The sequence below is a fragment of the Clinocottus analis genome, unplaced genomic scaffold, assembly GCF_023055335.1.
Source record: "Clinocottus analis isolate CAN_PGR_092001 unplaced genomic scaffold, fCliAna1.0.p SCAF_11, whole genome shotgun sequence".
NCBI lineage: Eukaryota > Metazoa > Chordata > Actinopteri > Perciformes > Cottidae > Clinocottus > Clinocottus analis.
The window spans coordinates 14,713,066-14,732,743 of NW_027175832.1; the positions used below are offsets into that span (position 1 = coordinate 14,713,066).

General features: G+C 44.2%; 1 protein-coding gene across 1 annotated transcript in view; it reads left to right on the forward strand.

Annotated features, from left to right (window-relative positions):
• The window catches only part of phlpp1 (PH domain and leucine rich repeat protein phosphatase 1), a 43,937-nt gene that overhangs the window by 7,724 nt on the left and 16,535 nt on the right, over positions 1-19,678 (forward strand). The window contains exon 2 of the mRNA XM_068570562.1: positions 18,788-18,984. Coding sequence (XP_068426663.1) covers positions 18,788-18,984 — 197 coding nt within the window. The remainder of the gene's footprint in view (positions 1-18,787; positions 18,985-19,678) is intronic.

Here is a 19,678-nt window from a genome sequence, read left to right on the forward strand (position 1 = left end):
CGAATCCTCCTCCTCCCTCTCTCAATTTCTCTCATGATCGATTCCCCCTCCCTCTCCTCTCGCGCTATCGTTCCTCACATCTCCTCCCTCACGCCATCTGACAGTTTCCATTTATCCTCCCATATCTCTTTATCTCTCCGTGGCTTATTACTTTTTACTCTGAGAATTATCGGTCACCCTCATAATTGTCTCTAAAAAAGAATAATGAAAAGGCAAAAACTAACAGCGTGGCTCATTGTTTTACAGGTCCAAATACCCTTCTCGCTGTCTTACCTGTGTGAGTGTGCATGTTTTGGTATGGAGTCGTGCCCCTGTAGAAGTTGGGGAAAAAAAGAGGGAATTGAAATTCTTATTGCTTTGTGGTTAGCTGTTAAATCTAGGCTGAACAATGTCATGCTGATATGTCACTCCTGTCTGCCTGCCGGCAAGTTCGGAGCTAGGGAATGGTGGAAAGGGGGGTAGAAAGGGCAGCGCCCGGCCTCTCGGCTGTCTGTCAAACTGCCCTCGCTGAATGCGCCCCAGAAACCTCTGAGGGTACCCGGTTGGTGTGTTCTCGAGCAAAAGGCAGCAAAAAGGTCCTCCCTCCCATCCCAGTGGGGTCATGGAGAAGGCCCACTATCCCCGAGTTGAGCACCAGTGCCGGCCCTGGCCACGTGCACGGCGGGAGGGGTGGGGATTAGAGGCAGGCCAGCAGGGGCTCGCTCTCCACAGCTTTGATCAGCCGCAGCACACTCTAATACCAGACCAACATCTGCAACTCTCAGCATTAAAGAGGCCCAAAAAATTCCGATTAGGGAACACACAGCCTGCTGGTGTAAGAACAGAACTGTGTCAATTCCTGGATGGGTTTTTTTTTTTTTTTTTTTAAATACCACCACTAATACACTGATTTATTTTTATTCCTCAATACACATTTAGTAATGGTTACAACATGATCTGTTTTTAAGGTTGTACGGCAGCTGTTTTTATTGGAGATTTTCGTGCACTGCGGTAACAAATGGATAAGTAGATGTGTAGAGTGTTTCGCAAATATGATTGTGCGGAAGGAATTTTAATCGTTACCAAACCCAATCTTTGTTTGTGTCATCTGGACACTGCTAGATAAGGTGTGTTTGGGTGGAGCAGAGTCTATGGACTCTGCTCCAATAGATGGGGCAGAGTTGTTGATACGGAATGACCTAGTTTAAAGTTCATCTCTCATCTGAAATGCTGAAGCACAAGACTGGAACGTCCTCATTGGAAGAGACTCTTTTTTTTTTTGTCATGAGGCTTCGAAAGCACACTGACAATGCCACAGATGTAGATGAGTTGCACCGTCATGTCCTGCACCGTCATGTCCTACACAACACAATGCTATACTTTGATCCTGGAGGTAAATCCACAGTACATTGTTCTTGTAGACGCTGCAATTCCACATTGTTCTACCTTTTCAGCATCATCTAGAGTTCAATAGGTACATCTGTGACACTCTTGTTCCAACCATTTGACGCGAAGGCTGGTTGCACCTCGGGTCGCGAAGCAATCCAAACCAGCTAACTGTGTCATTAAAGCCACGCGTTCAAAGTATACTTACAGTTCGGTGCTTATCTTCGACCAGACATTGTGTTTCTTATCTATCTATCTATCTATCTATCTATCTATCTATCTATCTATCTATCGCTCTCGCTATATATATATATATATATATATATATATATATATATATATATATATATATCTTTTATTTATCTAATGAAAGCTTTGGGTCGCCTCCAGCACTTAAATCTTGGTGCTTCTTTGTCCTCCATATTTACCATCGACTGATTATTTATGGGAGAAAGGTAAGATATCTGCTGGCTGGAATTGGTTGTTCCCTTTCATACTTTGAGCATTACAAAAGTTGAACAATGTTTATTTTGGCTTTACTGTTTTCATTCACTCTCCCTGCTTTCGACTGAGGTGGCCGTTTGGTAATTAATGCTCCTAAAACCCCCTGTACGCTACCTGCTCAGCACCGAGAAGCAGATCGACGGGATAAACGATGAGCTGGCCAGCCTTGTTCAGCAGCCGAGACACATATTTCATGCAGGAATCAAAAAGCGGAGTGTCTATTAGCATTCATCTGGTGTTTAGATACACTGCTTCTAATGAATGCTAATGTTGCTCTGTGTGTGCCGGATGTGTAAATGGAAATAAGTGTCTGAAAAAAATCAGCTGTTGAAGATTTAAAGTGTCTTGTGGAAACAGGAAGTTATTTAATTACATTTTTTGCTTGACAAATTGGAGACATAGCTGTTATATACTGTTAGTTTAATAACGATGTATAATTTATGCTTTGAAACGTGTATCTTTTTTCTTCTTTTTTTTTTAAAGTACAGCATGTATTTGTAACATGTAGTGAAACATTCTCAAAATGTTATGCAAAATAAGTGTAGCACAGTTTATTTCTGTGTTTTTTTTTGTTTGTTTTTTCCCAGGGATTGAATTACATGAAACAAATGTACCTAATAAACAAGTAGGTCAGTAAGTGCAGACATTTGTGAAACTACAAGAGAGGGTCTCAGTCCAGACGAGAGATCTCCAGACGGCATCCTGGCATGTGCAGCCAGTCTCAATCATTAACGCGGCAAAGCGCTTGTCTCTTGCTGTTAGCGGTGCTGTTTGATAATCACCAAGGCCCCGGAAGACAAAGTGGAGCTGTCGCCTGCTGCCCCCGAGACTCACTGCTCTCTTTCCCTCCCCTTGTCCTTCCTTGCAGTTTTATTTTTTAATCTTCACTTGCACATGCTCGTTCTTTTAGCCGGTCTGTGTCTACTTCCTGTTTTGCTTGTGGTGTCTCGCGCATAAATTGTAATTTATGAACTCGCGCTCGGCTACCACCCAGTTCTTTTCTAGCTCTCGCTGCTTCCCAGTCCCTCAGGTTAAATACTTCCCCTCTTTAGTTCTCTTTCCTTTTTTCTTCTTCTCACTATTCCTCCCCCCCCCCATTCCCCCCTTGCTCTCTCGCTCTCTCACTCATTGCCACTGTGTTCACATGGCCCCTGCATGTGACATGAAGCTGAGCCAAAACACCCCGGATGCCCGCTTCAGCCCTCCACTGTTCCAGACCTTGTTAAATTTTAAACAAAACAAAAGGAAAGGAAAGGAGGAGAGGAGAGGAGAGGCGAAGAAAGTGAAAAGTGAGCACTTGGGGGCCACGGGGAATGTGGAACAACGTCGCAATCTCATTCATTCATTCGTCCTGTCCCTGTGCATCATCTGGGGAAAGGGGCCCTTTAATTCTCTCTCTCACCACCCCTCCTACACTTTGCTTCTGTGTGAAAGCCTCTCTCTCTCTCGCTCTCTCTCTCTCTCTCTCTCTCTCTCTCCGCTTTGAACTGGACTGGTTGTAGCTTTAACAAGAGATCTGGGGTCTGATTGCGTTGTGGCCTGTGTCCTACTGTGAGATTAAACAACAACTGACTCTGGATCTGCTGTCTTCTTGGGTCCCTCGAGACAACTTCTGCCCATCAGATGTTTTTTTTTCTTTTCAAAGACTTTATGGAATAGAGGAATAGCTGCACTATAAAACAACAACAGTCATTGTTTACCTTTTTTTTTATTATTATTGCTTGTGCTCGTCCTTCGTATGAGTCTGCTCATTACGCTACTTCTATTTTCACCATCAAAGGGATGCCACAACATGGCAGCTTTTTTAATAAAAAAATTTCTCCCAGAACAACTTGGATGCCGGCAACATCCTGGTGGCTCGTCGCCAGAGAGTTGCCAGAGTTGAGCTAAAGCTGCGAGGTTCTTCATAGCCTCTGATAATGAATGTCATTAGAGGTTAAATACAAACAATAACAACAATGTGCTTATCTGTGTGGCCCTGTTGGGTATACCCTCAAGGAACACTTGAAGTGATTGGACTGCCTTTCACTGTGGATTATTCCAATCAGCGATACAAATTAAGTCATTGTCACCCACCCCCCTCCCCCACACACACACACACACGCACACACACACACACACACACACGTTGCTCCTATATTTACACTCGCACATGTGTTGGCAAACATTGTTACAGAGCTGTTATAGAGAGAGAGATCAAGTTTGACTTCCAGAAAAATGTCTCTTATTGGTTAATGTTAAAAAAAAAAGTGTTTTATAGTGTACCACCCTTTGGTGAGTTTGTGATATCAAAAGGCACAAATACTTCATTTTAACATCCTTGTTTATGAGCAGAACAAGTTCAGACAGGAGCCTGAAGCGGGCTGCAGTTTCCGTACCGCCCAGCAGTATAAACTTTCCAACACACGCACACACGCACACACACTCCTGATATTATATTGCAGTGCACTGCTCTGGTATTCGAGTACTGAATCTATGAAAATATTGCAGCCGCCTTCCTAAATCTGCCTTTTCTCGACTCAAGAATTTGTGTCCTCGTTGATTGGTAACACATGCTGGCGTCACCTCTGCTTGCTAACAAAAGTTGACGAGCCGTCTTTTGTGGGTTAATGTGTTAATAATTCAATACACATTGTTGGAAAGTAATGTGTAACAATAGCAGATGGTTACACACACGCACACACACGCACAGGAAAGAAAGTGTGATCCGATTCAACATGTAACGTCACATTGTTGTCACCTTTGACCTTTAGACCCTGTGACCCTGCTACTTCTGCTCACTAATTATGCCCAGAATTTTTGAATTAGACTTTGTGACTGACTGACTAGCACGTAAAAGCACACACACACACACACACACACACACACACATGCACACGCACACAACCTTTTACATAACAAAGTATGAGGATATGTAGAGAAAAAACTTTGGTTATACAATCTTTTTTTTTTCTTCTTTTTTTTTTTACTATTCTCCCATGATACTTTGCTGTGGTTCAAGCCGCCCTGGTCAATGGGTTGATAATGCCACCTTGAGTGGGCACTTGGTGAGGGGGAAAGGGAAAATAATTAGCAGTTGTAGGCTTACTGTATTTTGAAACAGTCAACAAAATACATAACTTCATATGCATGTGATAATCATACAATTAGTCAATTAAATGGCAATCTGCATTAAAAAAGTGTAAAATAAACATTCATTCTTAATAGTCATGTGCTTATATTTATAAATTTGACCGGGACTGATGTGATCACTATAAAAAGTTCAGTATAATGAAGTAATTTTAGCTTACTGACACAATACGCATTCCTTTCAGGAGGGATGAATTCTCCTGGGCTTTTTCAGTGTTACGAAAAAAAGAACACAGTTCATGAATTATGTGAAGTTATTCATGCAAAACAAGAAGTAGGCAAATGTCACATTCTCACATTTTGCCCGCTGCAACACACACAAAAGATCGATTTTAGAATTTCCAGTCAGGTAAAACTTTTACCAACATGTTTGATTCTGGTGACATTGAGATGAAGTTGTGAGTAATCCAGATGTTGACACTGTGATTATAGGACACATGATGCCCAGCTGTGGATGTTTGTATTTTGTAAAAAGGAGAGAGAGATTCTGTCAGTGACAGACATTATTAATGCATTGGTACAAACGAACAGGGAAACCCAGGGCAGCAAACAGGCGGGAATCGCTGCAAGCTAATTAATCACTGACACACACACACACACACACCTTGTGGACATGCCTATATGTGTGTGCACTTCACCACATTTAGCTCTAATCTTTTTGTGTGACATCGAACCTTCCCTGGCTTCACCAATTACTGTTCTCATCTCCCCTCCTCAGCCCTCCGTATCAGAGGGAGGTGTTGTCAGCCTGCTCCTCTTATCGTTATACTCTCCTTTCATTCCCGGCGCTCACATTTCACCCTTCCCTGATGCGCTTCCCCAGGGGGGTTGAATGCCTAAATCCCCCGTGTCTGGAAAGGAGTTATTGTACTGGCGCTTAAGACGACAATACCTCGCTCCCCTCTCTTCCTCGCTCTCTTTAAGCTCCTCCATACAGTACGAGGCGCCGCACTTCATCAAGGCTGTATATGGAGTGCTGGGGGGGAAGGGGAGGGGGCCTGTATACAGGCCATTAGCGGCTGCTGAGTGACAGAATGCGGAGGCTGAAGTGACACAGCGACGAGCAACCGGTGCCCCGGATCAGGAGATAATATGTGTGTTTGAGAATCTACCCTGTGCCACTTGGGTCCATATTAAACAACGGGAAATAGCAAGAAATATGCCAATCACCGTTTCCCCCAGCACTAAGGTGATGCATTCAATTTCCCTATTTTATCCGGCCGGGTAAAAAAAAGCGAATCCTCCTGTTTTTCGAGGCCGGAACTGAGTGTTCTCGGCATAGATTTGGGTGCGCTGGTATCTATTCTCCCAGTCGTGGGGCTGGAACTGTCAAATGTTTTGGTAAGCTTGGTTAAAGGGGCACTCCATTGACTGTGACGAGAAGTAGTGGTCATCGCGGAAAAACGGTCGTAGAAATCCTGCAGTGTTTCTGGAGAGAGCTCTCTGGATTCTGGTAAAATAACCCTTGTGATGTCATTAGGGTTGTGTTGGCTTTTAGTCTTACATTTTGTGAAAGAAACCTTTTAAGGGCAGCCTCAAGCTATGTCACAGCACACAAGGGCTGGGGGGATGTGGAGAAAATAAATGATCACAATGTTCTCCCCCCAAATACCTTAACAACGATGTTACGACTATATTGGAAGGTTGATAATTAGTGCTTTTCCAAAAGATTCACACAATGCGATTTTTTGTTAAGTAATCATCAGTAGCGTGGATAAAAGTCGCTCATGTTCCGATGAGAGGGTCCGGGTACAGAGGATGTCTCGTGCTGTACAGATTGCAAAGCCCTCTGAGCTACATTTGTGATTTAGGGCTGTACAAATATATACGGTTAAGGCAAATAATAAGATATCACGATTTCCAAAATCTAAGACTGTCTTTTCTCACATGTCACGGTATATGTATAAGATCGATATTGCACTGACGAGTAAAACCTTTGAATCTTTAACCGATTGGGCTTTTAGAATTTGATGAATATGGAAATTGACCAGGGAGAGGGGGAAGTCTACTGCTAGCATGTTGCATTGTGGGTAGTGTAGGAGGCTGCAATTTGTAACTTGATTCACAGAAGGAACTTACAGTTGAGATTATCTCTGCTGCATCAATTCATCCCGTTCTTCCTTTTTTCTTTCAAGGGACCCAAACTGCCTCAATGAAAAATACAATCTCGCTGGAGTACTCGTTTAAAGAATAAGCTCCATTAATTTTCGGTCCATCCCCAAAGCGATTGATCGACTAATTGTTTGGTGCACCAAACAGGAGTTGCAACAACTCATGAAAATGAGTGTGAGTCGTGCTCAGTGTAATGAAGCCTGTGCCCCAGTTCGTACTATGCTTCAAGTCTCCTCCAGGCAGAGAATCTCATCACAGGGTTGTCTTGCATTGTTTATTGGCTCATGGGATGTGCTTTAATTGCGTCCTCACTACACGCTGCCGCCCTCCCCTCCGTGTCGTCGCGCATGCATCGCCCGTGATCGAGCCTGATTATGTGTCCTCATGTGTTAGCGAAAGAGCAGGACTGACGGCGAGCACTGCATCATTCATGAGTGTGCGTGTGTGTGTGTGTGTGTGTGCCACCCTGTGACTGGACTGCACTGACCCGTAGATGTCGACAGCGTATCCTTGAGCGCGGTGGCACAGGCTGTGCCGGGGCCTCACTGCGGGCACCACTGGCATGGTGGAGGGCTGTGGGCGGGGCCTGAGGGAAGGGCGGGCCAGTGTAGGGGGCGGCTTTGGATGAAGCAGTGAGTATAGGTCACTGATATTACCAGGCTGTAATATCCATCCCCTTTTGGAGGTTCTCTTATGACCGAAGGACGGTTAAGCAGAACGGGCTTCATGCTGACATATTTCAGAAGGAGGCTCTGTGAGCAACGAGAGAGCTCAGGTCACGAGTATAGCTGGGCTGGAAATGGGGATTTCCGGCAAGGGCCAACCACTTAAAGCCACTCAAACTTTATAATCTGAGCAGTAGAAAGTAAGGACACAGGAGAGTTAACAGAGTGGACGACAGCTGGAGATATTGAAGCCTGACGTTACACACTCAGGGGGATGGGTAATGGAGGGAGATGAGTAGGGAAAAAACGCAAAATTTCAGTTTAGCTGAGACCCTCCTTGCCCTTTAAAACATTAAAATATGCAGGTCATAACCTGTGTGTGTGTGTGTGTGTGTGTGTGTGTGTGTGTGTGTGTGTGTGTGTGTGTGTGTGTGTGTGTGTGTGTGTGAGCAAGACAGAAAGGTATTACATAACTGGCTCTCCTGCCAGTTTTACTATCACACAGCAGCAAATCAGTTCACACGTGTGCAGGCTTGCTTTATTCTTGCGTGTGAGAAAGCTCAGCCTCCCATTTGTTTCTCAGGCATTCCATGACCCACTGGTAATTCATTATTTCCCAACACGGACTACAGCCGTCCACACTGACAAACAAGTGCATCGCTCACGCTCGATCAACGCGGAAAACGCCGCGGCAGTTAAACACTTGGAGGGGTTTTTGAACGGAGAATATGTCTGACCTTTTTCGCCAGCATAATATCACGGCGCTCGCTGGGAATGAGAGAGACATCAGAGTGTTTTCTGAGTTGTTAACCTTAAAAAACAACAACTGATGAGCGTTTATATTAGCGTCACACATCACTGTGTGATGCAAGGCATTGTCAGACAGCTTGCTGTTTTTCTCGTCCGCAGTAGATAGACGTTACTTCCTTTGGCTTCAAAAGAATCTGAGGATAGTGAGTTTGGCTTTGCTTGTTAGAGGATTCTGCCGGCATATTACAATTACAGACATATTTTGGTCGGTATAATGAGTCTCTAAAACTGAGTCTGACAAGGCAAGAAACACAAGCAGTCTGACGAGCATTCGGGTTCTCAATTTCCGATCCTCTCGGTTCAGTTTCTCGACTTCTCTTCTACTTGGTTTGGCTACACTTGTGGTTATGTGGCGGCAATGCTGAGAAATCTAGAAGGTACGAGTCCCAGAGTTGGGAACACGCGGCTTGCCGATGCAGAAGGAGACGCAGCTAACTTTTACCCGTCAGCGAGCCGCATCTGGCTGTTAAGTAACAACAGTGGTCCACCTGGCGGCAACTGTCGAAAATGCTTGTGGAAAAAGCGTGTCCACCAGAAGCGTTGCAGTTTGCCTCTGAAGCGTCTCTCTGCTCTGTTTTTTTACGAAACGGTTCAAGTGTCTAAGACACACTTTGCTCACCCGCTAGGGCGATATGCACGCCGCACGACAGGGCACGGGAATGGTGGACTCCGTCACGATGCCGTCAACTATACATAGAGCTAACTACTGAGTGTGAATACATTTCACATTCGATATAGTGGGATATTAATCCATTTGGAAGAGAAACGACGGAAAACGGTAAAGTGAATAATAAAACTGTTCGTCGTAATCCTCCATTAGAGTAACGAACTGCCTCCTCAGTTGATTTGTGACCTGTTTGTGCACGCACACAGATGACGTCCATTATCTTAACTGATGGGGGGGAAAACACCCTGGTATGTAATATGCATCCTTTAATATCTCCTCATCCGTGCCGACACAATTAGATAACATTTGTGTTTCGTCAGCACAAGAGGACATAGAGTCCTCAGAATATTCTGTCTATTTTGTTTTGTGGCCGGTCTTAATACCGACATTAACAGCGGAGTAAGATTAGCTCACTTCGCTTTACAGCTCTCCCTTTCTGCCTGAGGTGACAGGATATGTTATGTTATTCATTTTTTGTTCGTTCAGCCGTGTATTCATCTACCCGTATATTTTTCCTCCATCGCAGCATCTCTGCTTTGCCTTATCTGGTTTTCTCTTCCTTGTCCATCCCTAACATCTCTCTTTATGTCGTCGTCCTTCTCTTGCTCAAGCTCTTAATACGCCAGCATAGCTCCCGGTATTCACCCTCGTCTGCTGCAACTCGCAACTATACGAACCCTCACTATATTTTTCCCTGTACTTTCATTTATGTATTTTATACACACGCTCACCCACAAACACACTAAATAATTTATTTTGGAGCTTTGCGCACTTCCACAGCCTCTCAATAAAATACTCTGATTTACACCTGTATATTCAATCAATTTGCAGTGTACACACACACACACACACACACACACACACACACACACACACACACACACACACACACACACACACACAGGCATTGTATGCATGAGCAAACACTAAGGCACTTTTGTCCACTACAGTGACAACATTTGCATTCGCTCACACACAAAGAAGGGGGAGAAAAACCCAAGCGCCCTTATTCTGTGTGTGTGTGTGTGTGTGTGTGTGTGTGTGTGCGTGTGCGTGCGTGCGTGTGTGCGTGTGCACGCTCTGAGCTTACTGATCAGTGGGCTCGTATTTTCCAATGTACGGTTTCGTAACTCACACTCATTACATAACAGCAGCAGGAGTGGAGCTGGGAAGAGAGGGAGAGAGCACAGAGGGAGCACACTTCTATGTACGTCAGCATCCAGCCCATCCACCGACACAGGGAATCACTGGGGGAAATCTTTTTTGTTTTTGTTTTTTTTAAAGCACTGTAGCCAACACCTACGATTTGAAGCAGCCCTAATTCGCCCCCTCCTCCCACCCTCCTCCCTTCTAGTGAAGATTGATTAAATTACGTGATGTAGCGCGTTCACAGTTCAGCTGGTGGTGGGAGGGACTAATGGGAAATGTGGTTACTTCTTTTTTACTTGAGGGCACATAAGTCATTTTATTTAAAAATTCATATAGCTGCTCGACGTGATTTATCCGACTCCCATGGAGGCTTCTCTCACTGCGGTTCCTCATTCCAGCTGTCAGCCTCATGAGTTACGATCGCATGTTTACACATTGTTTGCGTGGGTTCAAGCTTCGAGGTTGACAAAATCTGATCGATGAGCATATGAAATATCCTATGGTTGTGCATTGTCAATGCAGAAGAGGAAATGTGTGCACTCGTGGGTCAAATTCTCCTTAAAAAAAGGTTGCAGAACACAAGACAAGTCCTCCTTTAGGTCATCCCCCTGCCACAAGGAGTTCCCATGCTGCCCCTTCAGGCAGTGGACGGTAATGCACTGACCTAATAACTGGAGTTGCACAATGCCTTTAACAGCAAAGGGCTGTTTAGTTGCCTTTTTCCTGGGGGAAAACGGTAATAATGGTTTGATGGGTAAGATATTGCAGGCTGTGACCTCATTTGGATTCAGGATGTGTTTCACTGGACTGAGAGAGAAGGTTGGGTACAGTGTGTGTGTGTGTGTCTGTGTCTGTGTGTCTGTCTGATGGTGTCCTTCCTGGTGACATGCTTAAGAGAGATGAGGCATCAGAATTTGAGGGCAACCATCAAACTATTAATTACCCTCTCCAACCTCTCTCTGGGGACGTCTCACGGTCGCCCAGGCCGCGGCTACACATTTCCCTTCAATGCTGACATCACCAGCTGAGAGTAGGGCGGCCGAGGGGTTGAAAGGGAAGAGGGAGAAACATCACCTCCACTGAGCTCTTTAACCTGAAGAATGTTTGATGTCTGGCGATAAACAGGAGGACAAAGCAACGCCAGTCAACTTTTCCTTAAGGCACTTCTCAGCAAAATAAATACAAACACACACACACACAAGACAGCCGTGTCACCTATCCTGAATTATCATTAAATAATTTGTTTCAATACTTTACATATAATTCACATTTAATTATTAATTCAATACACATTCACAAGTGTAGATCACAATGTGAGATGCATAACAATTTAATCATGTGTAATTGTTTTTATAAATAAAGGAATGATGATGATGAAATCGAGCAGCCGCATGGATTATTAAATAAATAGTCGTCGAGCTAATCAATTGCTTGCGGTGCTGCAAACACAGTTGTTCATTCGGACTCACTATTGAGTTGACTTTGCGTTAACGCACTGGAGACGTTCCAGACTCTACAGCAGCAAAGCACCTCCGGACCAAACTAGAACAATCAACGATGTCAAGGCTGAATATTCTATAATTAGCATGAAACACAAAGTACAACTGCCGCTGATGGGAATGTCATTGGTTCTGCAGGTTTTTGGTTTTAAACAAAAAAAAAACCTTTAAAAAAATGCTAAAAAACTACCTGACACAAAAATGCATATATCCATGTTCTTACTTGTCTCGCCCTTATTTCCTGAATATTTTTTGAAGGACTATTAGTTTCCCTGTCAGTCAAAATACTAAAATCCCTCCATTAAATGTGCCACTTGGGCTTTACAAAATTGCACCATTCTGACCACAAAGTAAGGACATACAGAGTGTGTAGGCTATACAGTGTCACACAGCGATAATGCATGAACGCCATGAACGCCATGCAAACATGTTCCTCATCTTCTTCTCACTGAGGACCGCTTGACACTCACCGAGGACAGCTTGACACATTTCACACCCTCGGTCCCCGAGGGAGCGGCAGCCACGGACGGTCAGTGTGAGAACATCTGGGAACTTTCCACTAAAAATGTTTGTAGAGTTGACGAAGCACCTTCATTAATTGTTCTTCATCGGGTTTCCGTTGGCAAATGTGTATAGTATCTGGTACTCGGTCCAGGTTCCACGCAAGCTGAGCTGATGCTGGAGGGTACAATTCGAACACGGAGGGTCAGAGAGAATCGTCACGAGCATTGCACACATTCCCCCATTTGATTGCTGATGAAAGGATCCAGCAAGGATCCTGAATGGAGCAGTCGGCGCTGTCAGTTTCACTCTGCGTTGCTATGACAATCAGCTAAGAATTCCACTTGCATTGAAGGGTTCGTCTCTACATTGAAAAATAAATCAAATTGAGCCGAATCGTGCAGTGGAAATTAAGTGTTATTAAGGAGCCTGTCGTGGCCTTACCGAAAACTCTCCGCTGGCTTTTTTGTTCTGCTTATTTTTCTTTTTCCGTCGCGTCACATTCACAGTTCAACACGTGCATCATTGTGTGCAAAGTGCGGGAAGAAAAAGTGTAATGTGCAGAGAGACATGGAGCACTCATGCGAGTCCATGACGCCCTTTGTCCCCTCCCCAGCAAGGCTCGCCAGCCGCCGCTCGAGCGGACAGTCGGCTCAACGGGGCCTGTCACTTTGGATCTGAGTCGTCACCTCACGTCATCCACAGAGAATGAGAAAGAGAGGAAAGAGAGCTTGAGAAAAGGATGATCAGATGTTGGAAGCGTGTCCTTCCTCAGCCTGCAAACAGACACCTTTTAAGAAGATACATTTTGACATTGTGTGTGTGTGTGTGTTAGTGTGTGTATTTTGTAACAGAAGGACAGTGCAGCTATTTTTGTGTTGCAAAGTAACAGCTGGCACTCGCTTTGTCTTACATCTATTTCTACATCCCTTCGCCACCGTGCTTCGTCAACATTAGTTGTCTCTTTACGAGGTAATGTCTACAACGCGGCAGAGATTATGATGGTGATGTTTGTTTGATGGAGTGCCTCGTATCAGGTTTTTATAGACGCTTCCCAATAGCTAGATCTTTAATGAGATGCTGCAGTTGAGATACATTTCAAAAGAAGCAGATAAAAGCTGACTTTGGAGATCTAAGCCAAATGTAGGCTTAGAAGCATTCAGAAGTCCTAGAGCCTTGCCATGCGGTACATCACATCTGCCACCGCCTATAGAATACATGTGTGTGTGTGTGTGTGTGTGTGTGTGTCTGCGCATGCTCGTGCTCCGCTGTGACTTATGTGGGTCATCGATGCCCTACGGTACGGCATGCCCAGTCCTGTAGTGGAGGTGTGCTGATGTCAGGTTGCATTTAGCTGGGCAGGATGAATAACCAGGGATGTGTCCCTGTTATTGCAGGAGGGCCAGGAGAAAGAAGCGTTGATCTGTTAAATTGGGAGACGGACGGAGAGAAGTCGGCCTTGGGGTGCTGATCGCTAACAATGATGGATAAGGGGGGCAGCAGCAGGGCATCTGGCAGGCAGCTTAGAAGCCTGGATACATTAGCTCAGGAATAAATATGGACGTTAAGCAACCGCAAGTTTGACTTTGCCAAGATTAAACACGCACGACATGAATCCACACCGACAGTATCAATATTCCGAGGCGTCTTGTCGGAGCTGCGCGCTGCTCGTATCAGCTGTTAAACATCTGTTTTCTGGATCTATAATTTGCGCTTCACAGGCTTAACGTCCTGAATTGAACTGAAAATGCAAAGTGCCAGTTCCCCAATTCCTACAGGGGTGTGTGTGCTGTGTGAGATATATTGCCCCAGCATTGGGATGTGCCATTTTATCATTTTGGATTTTACACACCTTCGCAATGCAAATAATTATAGTTTATCAGGAGTATGCAAAGCAGAGGGACGGTATCGTGGGACTTTAAATAATTTGGCTTTTGTAGGCTAACGCTCTGAGGTAATCACCAGGACGATCGAGCGATTAGTGAGTGACTGTGCACCTCTGTGTCTGTCCAAGGCCGTTCTCGCCTTCTACTGCAACAAACTGCATAATGCATTGGGCGGCCACTTCTAACTGGATGCTCCAGGAGCTCTCAGGGTTGTGGTCACACTCACACTTTCTCAAAATCACCTTTTCTCGCCCGTTTTATGCCACCATCGACTGCCTGCCGATTCCTCACTCGGTTCTCTTAACCGGTCCCTGGTGTGTTCCACTATGACATTTACTAAGCAAACCTTTTTCACAGATTTGGAAAATTTGTATAAACATTGATTTAGTTTGTTGGTTCTGTCTTGAGAGTGACAGTAGCTTGCATACATATATTTATTTTTTATATTTAAGTAGTAGCTGTGCGCACACACGGGTATTGGAGCCGAGAGTGGAGGGGAAACCCTCTTTTCCTGTGCTTGGGGGGGGGGGGGGGGGGGAGGAAGGACGCCATCTCTAGTAACCAACACACACACAGACTGTAGTATGCTCCTACGTACAGTAGGTCTAGAAATAGACTTATGACTCCTGCACATGAGCACACCCACCTAGCTGGGCCTGTCTATTATTTTTACATTCAAGCATCCCCCATAGATTATGGGATGGCCACATGACTAACATCATCGCTGCTCGAAATACTGCTATCTTAGGTGGCCTGTAGTTCATGCATTTGGAATAGCGCAACTGTCAATATATCTGTCTATATATATATCCTGTCAACAGGATGCTCACGTGGGTGTCCCACCCATCTCCTTGCTTCCTCCACTGTGCATTCCCATAGCCAGACCGGAGCGGCCATCCAGGCGTCTGTGTGAGATGGTTGTAAATGACAACATCCGCAGGGGAGGAGCTTTCAAACAAAAGCAGCCCACGCAAGCTGTCTGTATTGTTCTACCTTCACAACGAATCTTGCTGTTTTGGGTCCGTCAACATTTGGTGGGTGGGGACTATTAGATGGATGCACATATTGAGATGGTTAATGTGTGTGTGTGTGTGTGTGTGTGTGTGTGTGTGTGTGTGTGTGTGTGTGTGTGTGTGTGTGTGTGTGTGTGTGTGTGTAAGAGAGAGCAAGAGGAAGAGCAGGACGAGGAGTAACGAGTGTGTGTTTGTGCATATGCTAGTGTGGGAGAGAGCACGTTCCAACAAAAGGCCTAAAAATAGTAGGAATATGCCCATGTGACATATTGAGGCTAAAAGCTTGTGAATAATTTGTCTAATGCAACACATCCCCCTTTCCCAAGCTCAGTAGTGAAAATATGCGCCTGCCGGTTGCCTCTGCCAGCCAGAGAAGTTGGAAGGGGGTATAACCAGTCTGTTCCTTTGCACTCAGCCAGTCTGTCTGTTAGCAAGATGTCACTCGGATTTGGAGGAGGTTTGGCAGACAAGAGCGCTCAGCCCAATTTTGGTGGTAATCTGGCATTTATGTTCAGGTGTAACAGTTAAGATGTTTTCATTGTTTCCCTTCTTTTACGTGCCAGTATCAAGGTATTACTATTGACGTGATGTCTCACGTTTTTTTTAGGTACGTGCTGGTAAATCCTTCCCTGTTTTGATACCTTATCTTTCCTTCCCCATGTTTCCTTCTGAAGGAAAGTTCATCTGCCAGTTCAACCCGCCTGTCCAAACCACTTGAGCGAACGAATGTCGACACGTGTCACGTTTGTCTGTGACCTCGTAAAAGTATTTGTGGGCACAGCTGGGCGCCACTGGTATACCCGGAAGTGGAGGAGAAAAATGTAATGGATTTGCTCACACGAGTAAACTTTCAATGACGCAAATGGTCGCTCCACACTCGTGACGTGCAACTAAATGAGCGTGAAGATCTGCTGATTTCTTCGTATTTTCAATAATGATAGAACACACTAAACACAATACTGACGAAACACACTAAGCACCGTGCTTATGGCCTTTTTAAAAATGTTTCCATACATTTTTTATTTTTGGTATTTGGTACAAATGTTGATATTTCTCGTTCAAAAGTAAAAAAAGAAAATCTTCTTCATTGTGTGTTTATGAAGATATCTGTATTGAATATTTTGGCAGAATGATGCACATTAAGATGTAAGCACAGTATAAAGGAATTTTGAATATTACAGTATTTCATATCCTCGTAGCTCATTAAAACATCATTTATCCATATTTATCTCAAGATTTATAATTGCCAACTTTTGATTACTGCTGTATATATATATGTATATATATATATATATATATATATATATATATATATATATATATATATATATATATATATATATGTATATATATATATATATATATGTATATATGTATATATATATATATATATATATATATATGGCTGCCAGAGCACAGAAAGAAATTAACAGGTTACACCAGTTAAATTGTCATATACAGCATATTATATTTAGCTTTACAGATCTTGGCAGAGTGGGAACTGCATTTGCTTTAATATGTTTAAGTTAGCATTACCGTGAAACAGGTTTATAAATAATCCTTCACATAAAGGAAAAAGATGTATATCTGTTTCCAGAACCGCCCACCTGAGCAGTTTAGACACGAATACATTTTGACTTTCGCATCATTGCTATTTCGCCAGCGTACCTCCCGGTCTCTCCATATGGCGTGAAAATTAATGCTTGATTGCGGCATCACGTCATGCATAAGGTTGGGAAGGTCTCCTGTGTGTGTGTCTGACATGTGTGACTACGTAATCACCTGCCAGTGTTACATTATCACAGAAGATGAGTAATAAGCGGCAAGATGGCCACATCTTTGCGCGTTGGGCTGTTTTCTTCCCCCGAGGCCGACGCTCGAAACAGTTCCCCCTCGTACCCAAACATAACTAATTCTCAACAATTAACTATAGCTTGTCATGTTACGCACTCTGCATTTAGTCAAATCAAATATCCTTCTGTAAACTAGGCTATTGATTCAGCTGTTAACAAAAGATAGAGAGTAAAGGTCAACCCCCCCCCCCTTGTCCAGGTGTAGCCACCTCAGCACAAACAAGCACACCTCTGGTCAGAATGCTATTAAACTCTGCTGAGTGTGTTGGAGGAGCACTCTGCGAGGCTGACAGTCGGCATGTGAAGGACCTGAATTATTTAAAGCCATGAGAGGCAAGTGTGTGTGTGTGTGTGTGTGAGTGTGTGTGTGAGTGTGTGTGTGAGTTTGCGGCTAGTCTACCCTACTGACTCCTTCCTCCACAACCCCTCCGTGTGTGTTTGAGTGAAGGGAAATGTGTGTGAGAGGGACATTACTGAAGTGTGGGATGGGATGGATGCAGCCAGTTTACAGTAGGCCACGAGACGCGAGGCACGTTTCTGAGGCCATCTGTCTCTCGGGAAAGGAAAACTTCCACGCCATTCAATCTTGTTTGGCCCAAGACGCGGGAAAACAGTGAGGTTAAACATGCTGTTGAAGGGGGGCGGGGGGGGCATACCAGCCTGGGGAGTAGACAGAAAGCAGGTGGATGTTTAGACAGAACGATAAGACAGCCTGGCTGCCAGAACACCTGATAAGCAGCCTGACTGTCAGGTTTGGCAGGCTGGTGTTGAAGTGGGAACCACTGCCTCTCCAATGGTGGCGACTGGCGAGGCAGACTGACGGGTAAAAGTGAATACAGGCAGCTCGGAAGTTGTCAGGGAATAATTCAGGGGAATTTAAGAATTCAGGTAAACGTGGAGCCGCACTGAATTCAAATCCACACCATTTCTTTCCATCCATGTGCCAAGTGGGACATCCAATGCCCGTCATGTTCAATGGGTTTGGATTTTATGCTAGCCCGGCAGTGTGATGCCATTAAAGGGGGCGGGGGGGTTCAGAAATTTTTAAGTTCATCCAATACTTGATGGCGAAATACCTTCATATTTAGTCATAGTATTAATTACATGCTGATGGCTCTGGTTTGGGTTTGACTTTGTGTATTCATAAGTAGCATCATGTAGCTGTTGTATATAAGAAACACCATGACATTGTATTTTACATTTATATATAGATTGTACTGATTATTGTTTTTCATTGTGCTACTTGTACATAAATGTGAAAGATGCAAGCGAGAAAAGACAAATGTTTGAGGAAGTTGTAGCGACTCTTACTCATGTTGAGGATCTTAGACAAACTTTATTTTTGTTTCTTCTATTGTGAAATTGTCTCTTAGTGTGAACAGAGAGTTTGAAATTGAAATACACATAAAACTGAATAAATGAACTGCCTGAATTATACATCTGAAACATGATATTTAATACTGGATATAACTTTCAAGTGTTTTTGACGGATAAATCATTTGGTCTAGCGTGACACTACGAGTGCAACAAAGAGAAGATGGGAGGGTTAGGGCCACTTGGTCCCATGAACTAATAATGTGTTGAGATCCCGTCTGCAGTGCTAACCACGCAACATGTCTCTTTCTTGGCTCCAGGGAAGCCTCAAAGCATCGAGAGCTCAGAGCGGGTCCAGCTGTCGGGGACATACAACGTCCGGAAAGGGAAGCTCCAGCTGCCCGTCAACCGCTGGACCAGACGGCAGGTCATCCTGTGCGGCACCTGCCTCATCGTCTCCTCTGTCAAGGAGAGCCAGACGGGGAAGATGCACATCCTGCCGCTCATTGGAGGAAAAGTAAGTCGAATTTGCATCACAACAGGGCACGACTTTCAGGTTTTATGGTGATGTTATGTAATTTGTTCCTTGGATCATAAACTCATAATGTCATATCACCAGTGGGTGACCTGATAAAGTCACTCATTGCCCTCTGCCAATGTCTCCCTGCGCAGTGAAGAGTTGTCTCGATGACATTTCACCTTGAACAAATGTTTGTCCTTTAGTGACACAGAGGAATGCTTCCAGCTTTGATCATTTTAGTTCAAGGTCAAACGGAAATGATTGAAGCCTCTTTTTTTACATTCAAAATGTGTTCAGTATTCTGCAGGAGTCCATTTCTAATCTGGAGTCATAATGCTGTAATGGATCACTTGGGGCATTCAAGTAGCCCAATTTCTTTCCTCTTTTTTTTTTAAGTACCTTTCTAAAAATGACCTTTATCTGTTTATTGCTTTATGGATCTGTTTATCTGCAAGGCCACTAAATAAGCTCCAAGTACTTTCCTGAAAAAGCCAGCCCTTTAGCACTTGCCTGCCGGACACAAAGTACACTTCAGACTCTGCCACACCCGGTTTTTAAACATTTCACACACACACACACACACACACACACACACACACACACACACAGCATGTGACCTCTAGTCAACGATTCCTCCATGCACTTGCTCCTGCATGTACCCGCCTGTATAGTGAGTTGTATGCGTGCCAGT